This window comes from Calypte anna, chromosome 1 (assembly GCF_003957555.1).
Source record: "Calypte anna isolate BGI_N300 chromosome 1, bCalAnn1_v1.p, whole genome shotgun sequence".
In the NCBI taxonomy this organism is placed as follows: Eukaryota; Metazoa; Chordata; class Aves; order Apodiformes; family Trochilidae; genus Calypte; species Calypte anna.
The window spans coordinates 144,829,647-144,843,643 of record NC_044244.1 but is presented as its reverse complement, the minus strand read 5'-3'; the positions used below and the strand labels follow the sequence as shown (position 1 = coordinate 144,843,643).

Sequence of the window (13,997 nt, the reverse complement as noted above, 5' to 3'; positions counted from 1 at the left end):
TAAGAATTCAGAATTCACATACAGTATATATTTTATTGACAGGACCCAAGCTCCTGCTTCAAAAAGATGCAGTCTTGTATGGCTGTGCTTTGAAACTTTCTTTCTGAATTATAAGCAACCATGAAAGAACAGTCTGGCTGGATTACAGAGAAGTCTAAGGAGAGACTATGCAAAGACCCCAGTTCAGCCACAGCCCGCATTTCAGGTGCTCTTCTTCTTGTGTGCACGATTAATACAGGATTGACACTAACAGAAACCAAATTCATCAATCAGGGACATGTTTGTATTAATGCCAATTTCAATCTACTCTCCTGTCAACACCCCTGATGCCTTTCCATGGAGGTAAATGGAGAGGAAACCCGATATATCCTCCGTTTGCTGGGCTGCCACCAAGAGTGAAATGTGATAGCAATTTCTGCCATGGTGGCATGTAGTACTCCAGCCAACAAACTCATCTCCCATGGGCACCCTAACAGCTGTCATTTGGTAAAAAAAAAAATAACAAATCTACTCACTTGTTGTATTTGCTTCAAAAAACACCCAGAGGTACCCTCCTTTCCTATTTCCCCTGGTGACCCAAACCCTCCCCATGACTTAGCCATGCCTGAACTTATAGTTTTATAAAGGGACCCAGTTTTGGACCTCAGGAAGGGGGTAAAGCCCCCAGCCCTGGCCCAGGCCTTATGGTCTCAAGCACCTTTTAACTTTAGGAGAACAAGTGCCTTGTCTCACACTTTGTGCAGTCCTCTCAATGTGTATCACAAGGTGGAATGGCAGAAATAGATGGAAATAATTACAAAAGTAAGTGAGGCTCAGGGAACTGAACACATCGCAAATATTTTCATGCAGGACAGGATGCAGAAAGTAAGTGGGTCTTTGTTGTACTATTTATTAAGCTCAAGAAAACTCAAAAACATTCAGTAGATGCAAAAAAAGCCACACCTATTGATTCTCAAAGTTTTTCTCCGCTTGAAGAAATATAAGTAACTGTAGCAAGCAAAGGCAACTCCTCTTTATGGGATATCAAATTGGAAACAAATTTGGCCATTAGGAGAACTGTCACCAAATTAAAAACAAAGGCTACTGATGCAACACTGCCAGAGACTTGCACACACCCCATCCAACACCCCATCCCTCCCTGCTCCTCACACCAGAGCTCAGCTTGGTGCCAGTAAACCCAAGCCGGGGTGGCTGGTGCCCCCGAGGGTGCCAAGGGAGCCCCGAGACGTGGTCATCGCACGAAGGGGAGGGCTGCAGCCAGCAATGGAGAGGAAATACAAGTCAGAAAACACCTGGAAAAGAGCCATTTAGTCCCGTTTCTGGAAAAAGATCAGCTACTGAAAGGGGGGGGGGAGGGAGGGGGAGGAGTGCACAAGGCCGAAAATAACTAAATAAACTGAAATTACAGCCAGCGGTAGCTGCCTAACCTGCTTGATTTTCCGCACGGTTTGATCAGCCGCAGCTGCTCGCTCATGCGGTGCCTTTTGAGACCAAAAAGCTCAATCACTCCTGAAAACTTTGGCCGGAAAGGGGGCTGCTAAAGGCTCGAGAGGATGTAGCAGGACCCCGTGCCGCAGCTTTCCGTCTCCCCCGGGAGGAGCTGCCCGCTGACGGGACCCCCCATGGCCCGGGGCACCACCGGGTTCTTGCTCTGCCGCGGGCGACCGCTGCCAGGACGGAGATGATGTGCGCCCAGAACAACAGCGCTTGAGGCCGAGCTACCACCTAAACCGCAGTTTAGAGGGAACAGGGTACCAGGACGGGGCATGCGGCTCGGATGGGCTCCGCGTCCCGGCTTCTCCACCCGGAATCACGGCGCAAACTGGGCGGGAGAAAAGCGAGACCATGGACCTGCCGGCGACGGCAGCCGCACGATCCCCCCCCCCGACCCCTTCCCGGGGGTGCTCGGCTCTCCTACACCTACGACCCCCTGTGCCCCCCTGGCAGCCGCTGCAGCGGGGAGCAACAACCCCCCTTTACCTCCCTCCCCTTCGTCCCCCTCATGCCCCTCCGGGGCTTTCCCCCCACTCTTGCTCATTCCAGGTGCCATCTCGCCTCCCTCCAGGAACCCCCTCCCCAGGCAGGGTGGCAATGGCGGCGGGGTACAGTGCCACTCCTGCCACCAAAACCCACTCGTCCCGTGCAGAGAGGGACAAGTGCGGCAAAGTCCCTGGGGAGGGGAAATGGTGTGATGTGAGGCCCTGGCACCTCGAGGGACACGTCTGGGCTTTAAGAAACGTTTGAGAATACCCTCTGCAAAGAAAGGACATGGGTCTTTGGCGAGGGGAAACAGCGTTTTAATAAGCCTCTCCCCCCAACTCCCCGGTATGTAAACTGAAAGGTCTATAAATCACTGCACCCCCAGCCCTTCCTCCGGAACATCGCCTCTCGCCCAGAGAACCCAGGGCCCTGGAGCAGGGACCCTCCAGTGGGGGCGGGCAGGGCAATGTGCAGAGCCACGCCGGGGTTCTGCTAACTCCCTGCGGTCATGGACCCTATAGGCTCGGCCCGGGCACGGGGAGAGGGACCGTCCCCAGGGGCTGCAGGAAAGTGGACGACTGCCACATCCCGCCCCGGGGAGTGGGGTGTGGGTTGTGGGGGGGACACACACGGCTTGGAAGTTGCCCCCGTCTGGGGGAGGCATCTGGCTGTAGCACCAAGGGGCGAGTGAAGAAAAGGGCACTTCGCGCAGCAGCCTCCGGCGGGGCATTTCGGCCTCTTTGGTATGCTAAGAAGTGGCTGCTCTTTGCTGCAGCGGCAGCAGCGGGGAGGAAAGGGGGCGAGACGAGCTGGCAAACGGGAGCGAGGGAGGTGGGGGTGGGCGGAGGAGAAAAAAAATCCCCTGAGGCGCCCACCTCGCCTCTCGGCACCGGCCCGGAGCTAGGCAAAGCAGGACCCTTCACGCCGGCTGCCGGGGAGAAGAGGGGTGCGGGCTGCCAGGGCTGCTGCTTGTTGATGTTGGGGTGTCAGAGAGGCAATGAGAGCTTATGATCTACTACACTGCAGTGCCAGCGTCAGGAGCCTCCTGCTCGGGAGCTGCCACTGCAGGGCAGCCGGCACACACACACCAAGCGCATCCCTCCCCTCACAGCCCAGGCTCTCGCCTCCCCAGGCACGCAGGTGCTTGCAGGCAACCTGCCGGCCAGGGGGAGCGAGCAGGGCGGCAGGGGGAAAGAAAGGGAGACCAGAGCCTGCTGCCAGATATTTCTCCTGAAAAGCTTACGGCTTTCCCGCCCGCCGAGCATCCTTCCTTGCCCACCTTGCTCGCCCAGCCGCCGGCTTGGCCGCACGGACGCCCTGAGCAAGAGGGATGCAACAGCAGCAGCATGACCCCCGGGGACCGGGCGGCCCACAGCACCTGCATTTGCATTTCTTATGTAATGTACTGCAAGTTTCCCCCTCGGAGCCGGGGCTAAGAACCGAAGCGCATGATCCTGGCTGCCAGGCAGACATGGAGACGCTGGCAGAGACACCTATGTGTGCACCGAGGGGTCATCCCGCCAGGGAGAGGCGGAGGGAGAGACGCAGCCACCGGGGCGGTGCTGCTGCCGCTTCGCATAGATGCTTGAGTTGCCGTCTGGGCACAAGCCCCAAGAAAGTGTCCACCCCCTTCTCCTCACCACCCCACCCCCGTCTACCTTCCCGGCCTAGAGTCCCGAGGGGTGAGTGGGAACAAGGAATGCCCGCACCAGGGGCCGGGGTCGGCCGTGACTTCAGAAATCCGAGGGAGGAGAGCGGGTGGGTGGGTGTGTGGGTGTGTGAGGGGTGACACATTGCAAGGTAATCAGAAAGTGCTGTGCAGGACCTGAGCCCCGGCACGCTCACCCACCGCAGGCAGGGCCGCCTCACACCAGCCCGGCAGACCCGGGCTCCTCTTCCCAAAACTGACTGGGGGTGTGCACGGGGGGCTCGCATCAGGGACGGGAGCTGAGCTCGACCAGGTTCCCCTCAAAAAGGGCAGGGATATAAAAGTTTCCTCTTTGAATACAGAACATAGAAACTAAGGGATGCGGACTGGGCTAGGGTCGCCTTTGATTATATATTTTTTTTTCTTTTCCGTGGTGACACTGGCTGAAGCTAATCCGAAACGCTCCTCGCCTATTCATACACGTATGCACATGCATGTCCGCGCTGGCCTCGTTATATTTCCCCCTTCTCCCCTCAGCAGGATTGCAGATCTACCTCGGCGAGCAACAGACAGGATAGCATAAAAGAAAAACAACGCGGTGCAATGTATTGCTTACCAGTTTGGTTCTTGTTTTTCTTAAGACTCTTGCCACAAAGACACTGCAGCATATGCGATCCTTTGCTGAAAATGTTCCAAAGAAACCACATTGATTTGGGCGAAAAGCAATCCAGCAGCTTATACACCCTGAGAAAGAAGAGATCCTTGTGGTTGCATAATAATAAATTGAGACCAGTTCTCCTGAAGAGGGGCACCAGTTTTATCATAGAAAAAATGATTATATTCCGATCTTCTCCCAGTTTTTTTTCCTCACGTGGTGTATTTCTTTGAGACTTTTCAACGGATGCTTTTTTTTCAGCCAGGCTGAATGGTTATTCCCCTTAGATCAAACACTGGATTGGAACCAAAAGCGTGGAGAGAAAATCACAGAAAATCCCTTTTTTTTTTTCAGCATGAAGCCAAACGAAAAGTAAGGTAGTGCAATCCCAGCCGAGGCCAAAACCTCATCAGAGACACCGGCAAAACGCGGAAGGAAGATCCCCAGAGAGAAAACCATAGCCTGGTACTTGACTGCTAGGAGGATGGGTGGATCTGCAGAACAAAAGCCACGACAGGATCCATCCTACTGAACGACTGCCATTGTGCAGCCCCGCGGCGGGAGAGCGCACCACCGGCACCCGCCGAACCACCGGCTGAGGCGCAGAGACCGCCTGCCGGCCGCGGGCGCGGACCCCGCCCGCAGCCCCCCGCCGATGCCCCGCAGTCCCGCCGCCGCCTCCCGCCCCTCGCCCCTCGCCAGCGCGGGCCGCTTCGCCTCCCTGCCCCGGCTGCCGCTGCTCCCCGCACCGCCGCGCCGGAGGCAGCACCCCCCGCCCCGCTCCGCGCCGCTCCGCTCCGCCCCGCTCCGCGCCGCCCCGCGCCGCAGCCTCGGCGCCCAGTCGCCGGCGGGCGCCGGGGAAGGAGGAGCCGCCCAACCCCGCCGACACCACCGAACCCCCCCCTTTCCACCCCCGAGCCTCTCCCCCACCTGCCCACGTGTGGCCACGACCCGGCTCGGCGTGGCCCCCGAACTGCGACCGCGGGGCTGAGCACTTCCACCCATCCCTGTGAAGTGACCCCTGGAAACTTGCCCTCCCCCCACGGCTTTTGGCCGGCTGGGTCATGCCGTGGTCTCAGGGTACCCAGGGTACCCAGGTACTCAGGGCATTCGGGTGCCCAAGGCGGCCTCGAGACGGAGGTGTTTTGGGATGCTGTCTCTGCTGGCAACGTAACAAAAAGTGTTCTAGTGGGGTCTGGGGACTGCCTCAGCAGAGGCAAGTTCCATATGTTTCATGTTAGCTTTAAATCATGCTCGGTGGAGTCCTGGGCCATGACTGGAGTTCCCAAGAGCAACATCATACCTGCAGAGGCCAAAACAACCCCTCAAATCACGCACCGTTCAGCCAAGTTGAGAGATCCAAAGGTGGACAGGTCAGTTTCTGACTGATACCACTCACGGTGAACCAGATCCTGAAGGGTGCTGCTCACTGCCGACCAACTCCCTCCATGGTCTCATCCAGGGGCACTGCCCTTTCCTTAGCCTTCCCCAGCCTCTGCTCCTGTTGAGCCCAATCAGTTGCACCCACAAATGGCACTGGTGGCAATGGCAAAGCTGCAAGCTGATGCTGTGCTTTCTCCCTCTCCCCTTTAGGTGTTCTGCCGGGCTGTGTGGATACTGGAAGGTGTTGGAAGTGATGGGATGGAGAACATGAGTAAATGAGAGGAAAGACAACGAGGAAGTAGCAGATAGGAGCTGCTGAGAAGAAGGTGTGAGGAGAAAAAGAAGGTGATGGAAGTAGGACAGTGAGCAGTTCTCCCCTCTCCTGCTCTGTCAGTGCCCAAGTCATCGATATCCACCTTCTTTGTCATCTTTACCTCTTAGGACAAAGGTCTGCTTTTTAACCATTAAATTTCTTCAGTGAGAGAGTTAAAAAATAAAAGTATCAGGACACTGTTTTCACCTGTGACATTTCTCTTACTGTTAGTATTAAACCAGACATGGTCAAATGATGTTTTCTCCTGAACCTGTGGAAGCTGCCATTGTTCCAGGAAGTGCAACACTGCAGGGGTTTGAGTGCATGCTCTACCTCCCCTGTGAGGATTTCTGTCTGGGCAGCTCTTAGGTAAACATTTGGTCAGCATGAGAACCACCGGGAACTGAAAATGTCCCATTAGTTTTAATTTCAGTAAGACTCTGCATTCCTACATACAAGGTGAACTGCTGGGTTGCCAGACCCCTGCCTACATGGTGTTTAAACATCATCACCCTGTTTTACAGAGATGAAGGACAGTGCAGAGCAATGAAGGGCTGAGCTATGAGAAGTGACCCGTAGAGTCTGCAGAACACTAGAGGAGGGGGAGTAGGTGCTTACCTCTAAGCAGCCAAGTTTGCAAAGAGTTTCCTTGATAAAATGTAAGAAATTTTAGGAAGGGAGTGAGACCATGGTCACCCAAGAAGCTAGGGGAAAGAAGTGGCTTAGTCCCTTGCCCCATCCCCTTGCTGTGCTGCCTGCTGAGCTAGCAAGCTGTCCTTCCCAGAGTGCAGGCAGCACATGGGCCATGGGGAGGATCAGCTGGCTCCGACCACCTTGCAGCCAGCTGGCTGGGAGTTCATAGCAGCCCTGGTGCTATTCATGACAGCTCGTATGTCACTGCTCCCTACAAACATAAAATTGATCTAGAGTCTTCCAAAAATATCTGAGGTCTGTGTCTATCTTCCCTTGACCATAAGAGCCAATGTTATATAGCTGGAAACAGCCTGTGTTCTGTAAAAAACAAAAAGTCATTAACAGCCTTTCCACCCAAGTAATTGGTTTATATAACTCCCTCAGGCTAGCATGCAGCTCCCTACTTTCTAAACAAAATCAAAACTTCTTTTTTGCATCTCATCTTCATTTAGATGTCAGGAATTGTGGCTATATAACTGAAGGGGTCTGGTTCTGATGGTGATACATGATTTAGGGTTTGCTGGAGTGAGAACAGGAGCTATCTCAACTGAGAGAGCTAACATTCACCTTGCCTCTCTGGCAACTTAATGCCCTGAAGAGGTCCCAAAAACTTGGCAAGCTTTCAGAGGAATACCTGAGGAAGACCAAGGATTTAATCAGAATTCCTCTATGCAAGTCAAAGACATGGAAAGCTTAGCCTTTTGACAAAAGAGTTGACCTAATGCAGAAAATAACAGAGGAAGCCTTTCCTTCTCTGGCAAAATATGTTGTGTCAATCTTAAAAGGTCTAAAACATATACTTAGACCTATTTACCCTAAATATAAATTATATTTTTGCAACACATTAATTAATTTACAAATGGCCTATCATTAACTGACACTGAAATGGGTATAAGCATTTTATCACAGTGGGATGATTCACAAACAAAAGTAGATTTCATACTTTGCTATGTACAATGTGCAAGTGAACAAATGAAAAAACAATATGGAAAAAAAAAAAAAGGAAAATTCCCTCAAGGGTATTGCCTTGTCTTAAGATCACAAAATAATGAGACTTTACTTGAAAAGGCATATTCACATAAAAAGTACTCAGCCATGGAAGAAAATGTAATCTACATAGTCTTGCCTAGTTTGGTAAACTCTTCCTCCAAGGGTTTCAGGGAAAAGGATAAAATAGTAGTAGTTTTCTGGTCACTCAGGCTGTGCCATGAAGGACCTCTGACTGTAGATACTATTACAGATTTTGGAGAGTAGAATGTAACAAAATGTAGGGCTCCTTTTTTTTACAGCATACCAGGAAGAGTCCCTGTCTTCTGGGTCTGGGAAGTCATTACCTGGGGACTCTATGTGGGGGTCCAGGGTGGTAGTGATGGAAGACCCAAATTCCAGGTAACCCATCCTCTTGGTGGCATCAGAGGACTAATTTTTTTAATGCAAGAATTTTTCTTTATGCAAGAAAAATTAAGCAAAACCTTGTTCTGGAAGTTCTTTGAGAACAGAGACAGTTTTCCTGAGATGTAAAAGCACACCTACCATATAAACAGTTTATATATTAGTCAGTAAGACTGTGGACAGAATAACCCTCCCAAGCCAAAGTTTTGGTATACATAGGTTACACATCAACTGTGAAATCCTTTGTCTTCTAAAATATATATAATATAATTCCAATATAATCTAGAAAATATGAAGATTGTAACTACCACTTAGTGAGACTGAGACTGCAGAACGAGACATCTAGAGATCTACCTAGGAACTAGATGGTTATACTCAATTATAGTCCATTAAGATCTGCGACTTGGTTTGGCTGCTGAAACTTAAGACATCTGGTGTCATCTGAGGCTTCCTTGGAGATCTTGCCACATAAGGCATGGCAGATAGGATTCTGGATCTAAAGGAGACCGAGGACCTTCTGGAGCTGCAGGTCACTCTGTACATCCTACAGCACCTAAACCAGCCAGTGATAGTTATCTGTACGTAGGAAACTTGTATCCCAAACTAAATGTTTGTAACTGTGGAGTCCTGCCATCCTTGGAGATATGGGTAACCCTTCATTATAGTTCATTATACTTCACAGTAGTTTTTTTGACTTCTCACATGCCCTGAGGGAATGAGGAGGGTGAGTTTGAACATTGATTGATCTTAGAAATTAAAACATGCTGGTCTACAAATTTCAGCCCAGTGCCAATTCCTGAAGAAGTATAAGAGTGGCATTTCTTATCTGAGAAAGAAAGGAGACAATGGGAGGTGGGTGGGATGTGAGCATGATGCAGACTGTTATATGAGGTGATTTAACTCACAGAAACCCAGTCTGGAAACCCTGGTCTGTTACCCTTGTTTTGGACTGGAAGAAAAGTGAATGCTGTGCACAGAGATGCCAAGACGACCTTACTGAACAATTTGTTGTTGTTAATATAGTAATGCCAAAGAACTTTAATCAAAGATGAAGACCTTGGTATGCTGGGCTCAGAAAATGACAGCCAAAGGCTGAGCCTAGACTAAGTCTGTCTTTGCAGGAAAGAATAAAAACTTACTTGGAAGAAACAGCAGACTTGGACAGCTCAAGTATTGCCCCACATTAGACAAAATTTCATTCACTTATTAGTGTGTAAAAAACATGAGATGTGTTCATAGAAGAAAGGCTCCTGCATGCCTTAATTGTGTGGACATCTCCCCTGACAAATGTGAGGCCCAGTAGCTGTAAACCTAGAATCACAGAATAGAATCACAGAATCATTAAGGTTGGACTTTACCTGTAAGGTCATCAAGTAAAACTATCAACCCAACCTCACCATGCCAACTAAATGATATCCTGAAGTGCCACATCCAGGTGTTTTATGAATACTTCCAGGGATGGTGTAGCATCCCAAAATGAATAATTATCTCAAAACAGCTGTCCAGAGAAAATGGACATTGCACTTGGGTGGAGGCCTCATTCAATAGCCATCTGGACTCTGTTCTCTCAAGGAGAGACCCCATGTAGGTAACTACCTTGATAAACAGGGCCCTATTATCACAAGAACAGACCCTCCTTCAGTGACTACCCCGATAAGCTGAACACTGGCCTGGTAAGGGGAGCTCTGTCTGATGGCCACCCTGACAGGCAGGACACTGTCCTTACTCGGTAAGGCACAGAGGCAGGCAAGCTGCACCCTGAGGAGGCAGAGTGACATCTTGTGTGTGCCCCCGGTAAAGCCACTGAAGAGGGCACGTGCAGAAATAAGGGTTATTGCCCACTCATACCATATGGAGGGGCCCAAGTGAACATTGGGCTGCACAAAATACGTCAAGCCCCCCCTCAAAAAAGGTGGGGCCAGGTGACAGAAAGAGGCACACTCAAAATGCTGGATGCAAGCCCATCATCCAAGGAGTTCAACTTCCTGGCGAGATTATTGCTGGGTCCAAGGGTGATGATATCTATTCTATGTTGCCTTTTCCTTTTTTCTTTATCTCTCTAACCTTATCTTGGCACATGAGGGCAATATAGTTTCTAACTATAAAGTTTTACAGCCCCTTTCCTTATTAAGTCTTGTTAGTTGTAACTTGCTGTTTTGACAATTTCAAGTTTTGCTAAATTGAAATCCATTGCTCTGTAAGTACCATTTTGCTAAATTCTGCTATTTGAAAGCCATTGCTTTGACAGTACCATCATTCCTAGTTCTACTAGTTGTAATCTGACATGCTTTATAATCTTACTCACTTTTAAGTAAAACTGAATTTTTGTACAAACCTCCTGGGTAATAATCCTACTCCTGGAGTACAGCACAAAGAATTCCCAAACATAATCCCGATGAATTTAATAATCTCTTATTACAAGAGATTGCTTAATAAAGGAGGATTGGGCCCAGCTGCACCTAAGCTCCCTTCTGAAGGACTTTAGAGAGCAAAAAGGTCCAGTCCAAATCTCCCTGAGCTGACCCCCACTTGTGAGGAACTCTGCCCATGCCCACTCTGTGGGACATAACACCATACCCACTCTATGGGATGTGTTATTTTGGGTTGGGTCCCCACCTCTGAGGAGCCCTGCTCACTTTGTAAGATGTGACAGTGCCACACTCACCTTGTGGGGTGTGACAGATGGTGACTTCACCACTTCCCTGGGTAGCCTGTATCAGTCCACCAGAGTATGTGACCTCCCTGCTTTTTCCAAATGAGGAGCTAAATGCAGACGGTCTGCCAGGACACAGAATCGAGAAAAGAGGGTGACATATGATGCAGGAGGGACCTGTGTAGGTTTGCATGTGGTCTTTATCTTCAGGATGCCTATTAAAATTCCCTCCACCAGACTTGCAGCGGATGTGCCTAAGCAGGTTGTGATGGCCACACTCGTCTTTGCCTAACCTGCAGCACCCAGGTGGCAGTGGCCACCTTTAAAGCACTGGGGTTAGAGATAAGTGAGGGATTTACAGAATGAGCTTTTCTGCCCGCAGCTGTCTCATGGCTGTGCTGTTTGGGGCTGTCCTGGTACTGACTCCAATCAGCTTCAATACAGAGCCTGTGCTTAACTAAACAAAACTGTGGAGAGCAGACCCCTGGCCACCCCACAATGTACAAGCAGATGGAAAATGCTCTGGTTATAGCAGGGGACAGGGCAACATCCCTGTTTACCTTGTGGGGCTAATACTGCAGTTTTTTGCTCTGTGGAAACACAAATAAGTCATTGCAGAGACCATAATCTGTAGCAAATCTGAGATGCCTGTTATGCAAACAACTCAGTGCCATGGGTACTAGAGCAGAAGGCATTCATTTTTAAGCAAACCTGGTCCTGGCACCACTTTCAAATGCAGATCGTGCCTCTTTTCTTTCCCTTCAATAATAGAAGTTTCATAAAGTGCAAGAGCATGTACTACAGGGCAGAGGGTGGTAATTTGAGAAATGTGAAAACATTGAAGAAGCAGCTACAGTTAAGATAAAACAAATACACGTCAAGAAATGTCTCAAGGACTTAAAGGCAAGAGTGCTGAAGAAGCAATTAACTGTGAATCTAAGCAAATATTGCAGATTTTAGGACAGAGGAAGGACTTAAAATAGCTTAGGCTAAGTTGTTTAGGTGATACAATGGTTTGGTATCTGTAGTTGCTTGATTTAATTTCAGATATGTGTAATTGCTATGAAAACTGACTAGTGAAACTTTTATAGTTCTAAAGGGCAAAACATTTGTGTTACAGCTCTGTGGCTAAATTAAAAATTCTGTCAGTGAAGGACAGCCAAATGCTTCAAGTGCTTTAAGTGGAAAGAAATAATTCTGCTTCAGCAGAGCATCCAAAAAGCTTTTACATTTGTGCCTCTGTTTATTGTATTTGCTGCAAAGCAAATCAAACTACTAGGGAAAGAAGATACCATACTCTTTTGTCACTGACCTGATCAACAGGAGTAATAAAGTCTCTGAAAGATCCTCAGAATAGAAAACCAGTAAACACTGCTGTTTTCACTCAAGCAAAACATGAGACCTTATGCAGAAAGGGGAGACTCAGTTCCTTAGAAGATAAAGAGAACAGTGGTCACAAGCTTCTACTCATGTTTACAGAATGTTTGTATTGGCCTTGGCATCATTTAGCAGGGCACCTAAAGGCAGCAGCTGCAGTGATGGAAGTGCTGGGCACAAAAGATGGTAGGTTGGGTTGCCAAGCTATGTAATCAAATGGCAACAAACCTTGTAGACAGTGCAGCACTGTGAGCATGATGACATAACACCAAAGAACAGAAGAAATCTGTTTGCCATCAGACCATAGCAGGGCAATTTGCAATCATGTACCTGTTGGACACAGAGAACCCTTTTCTCTGTAGTTTTTTAATCTTCAGTATTGTCATATCAACACATATGTTCCCTGAAAAGATAATCAACATCCACAGGAGGAAGTCCATGGATCCCCCAAAGGAATAGAACCCAAACTGTCCAAACCATAAATCAAATATGTGTGTTTTCCCTTAGAATAAATTATTTTCCAAGCTCAGTTTATTATATATTGCATCCAACTCAGACAGAAATATCAAATGGTCATAATATAAACATCATCCTTCAAATTGGTAAGTTAGAAATAGCTGGAGATAGAAGTCAGGTCACCTTTTTGGTTGCCTGACAGAGAGGATCTCACTGAAACTGTAGATGCTCAGACACGAGAGGCAAGAGGGGAAATCCCATCTGCCCCATCTCAATATCTTTATCATTCTATTGATTGTGCAGAGAACTGAATACAGTCCATTGACAAAGTTACCTTTTGGCTGAAGTTGTAAACCTGGAAGCAAGATACTCTCTTAGGCCCAAGGAGAGTTATTATCTAATCACTAGATCCTGTCACTGACATTATCTATAACAAGAGTCCAACACAGCAAAGCCTTCATGGGCCAGGCATTAGAGCTGTGTATGCATCTGAAGGTCTTTGGGCCCTTCAGTAGATTCAGGCTTTATTCTTTGCAGACATGCCCACAAATATGTCAAGCTGGGGTGTAGAGAGACATTGTCAACCAGGTGCCTTGAGTTGCCAAAGAGTGGGTGTGAGTCCACCTGTGCCTGATTAGGACAGGACCCTATTGGGCATGAGCAAGACCAGGGGGCCAATAAAGGTGGGACACACACCCACAGAAGAGACCTGAGCTCACTCTGGTGCGAGGCGTGGAGAGGCCAGCAGCTCGTCGAGCCTCTGGAGCAAGAAAGGCTCTTCCCGCTACACTTCTACCCTGGAAGTGCTGTGTGGTGGCTGGAGTCCTGGAAGAGACCAGCAGCTCGTCGAGCTTCAGGAGCAAGAATGGCTTCTCCCGCTACACTGGGGCAGATTTTTAGCTCTTGCTTTGTTTTTGTCTGGTATTCTGCAGGGACATGAAGATTTTCCCAAGCTGAGGACAAATGAGTGGCATGTTTAAGTCACCTGCTGGAGAATTATATTTCTTGATATGAAGTTAAAAGGGATGCAGTCACCACAGGATTGTCTCTCCAGATGTGAGGGAAGGGAGAGCTGTGTGCAGCAGAGGCAGATGGATGAAATAGCAGTGGGCAAAGAAAAACATAGTATTGAAAAAAATGAGCAAGGAGGTAAGGAGCCTTCTCTTTCTTTTCCCAGGTCATAATGAAGACTGAGCCCTACAGCAGCAGGGCACATCTACAAGTGTACAAGTGTACTGCAGAGTTAGTGAAACTCCTTCATTCTGGAGACATAGAAATGCAAATGCTCTGTAAAAATTTGTGATTGTAAGGAAAAAAAAGAGTTATTTTTGTCCTATTTCCAGCACAATGTCTGACACTGTCCTTCCTGGCACTGACATAATGAATGATGAGAAATACATGTGTTTTTATGAGTGTCAGGACAAAAAAATACAAGTATCATCCATTG

The 13,997-nt window shown here is 48.8% G+C and overlaps 1 protein-coding gene across 2 annotated transcripts in view; it reads right to left on the bottom strand.

The window, feature by feature from the left end:
* Nucleotides 1-4,468, bottom strand: part of FGF14 (fibroblast growth factor 14) — a 413,252-nt gene extending 408,784 nt beyond the window's left edge. Inside the window, exon 1 of one of the 2 annotated variants that reach the window (XM_008492642.2) lies at nucleotides 4,245-4,468. In XM_008492642.2, coding sequence (XP_008490864.1) covers nucleotides 4,245-4,452 — 208 coding nt within the window. In that variant the 5' untranslated portion in view covers nucleotides 4,453-4,468. The remainder of the gene's footprint in view (nucleotides 1-4,244) is intronic. The other variant, XM_030469325.1, reaches the window with a different exon arrangement.
* Between the last annotated feature and the right edge of the window lie 9,529 nt (nucleotides 4,469-13,997).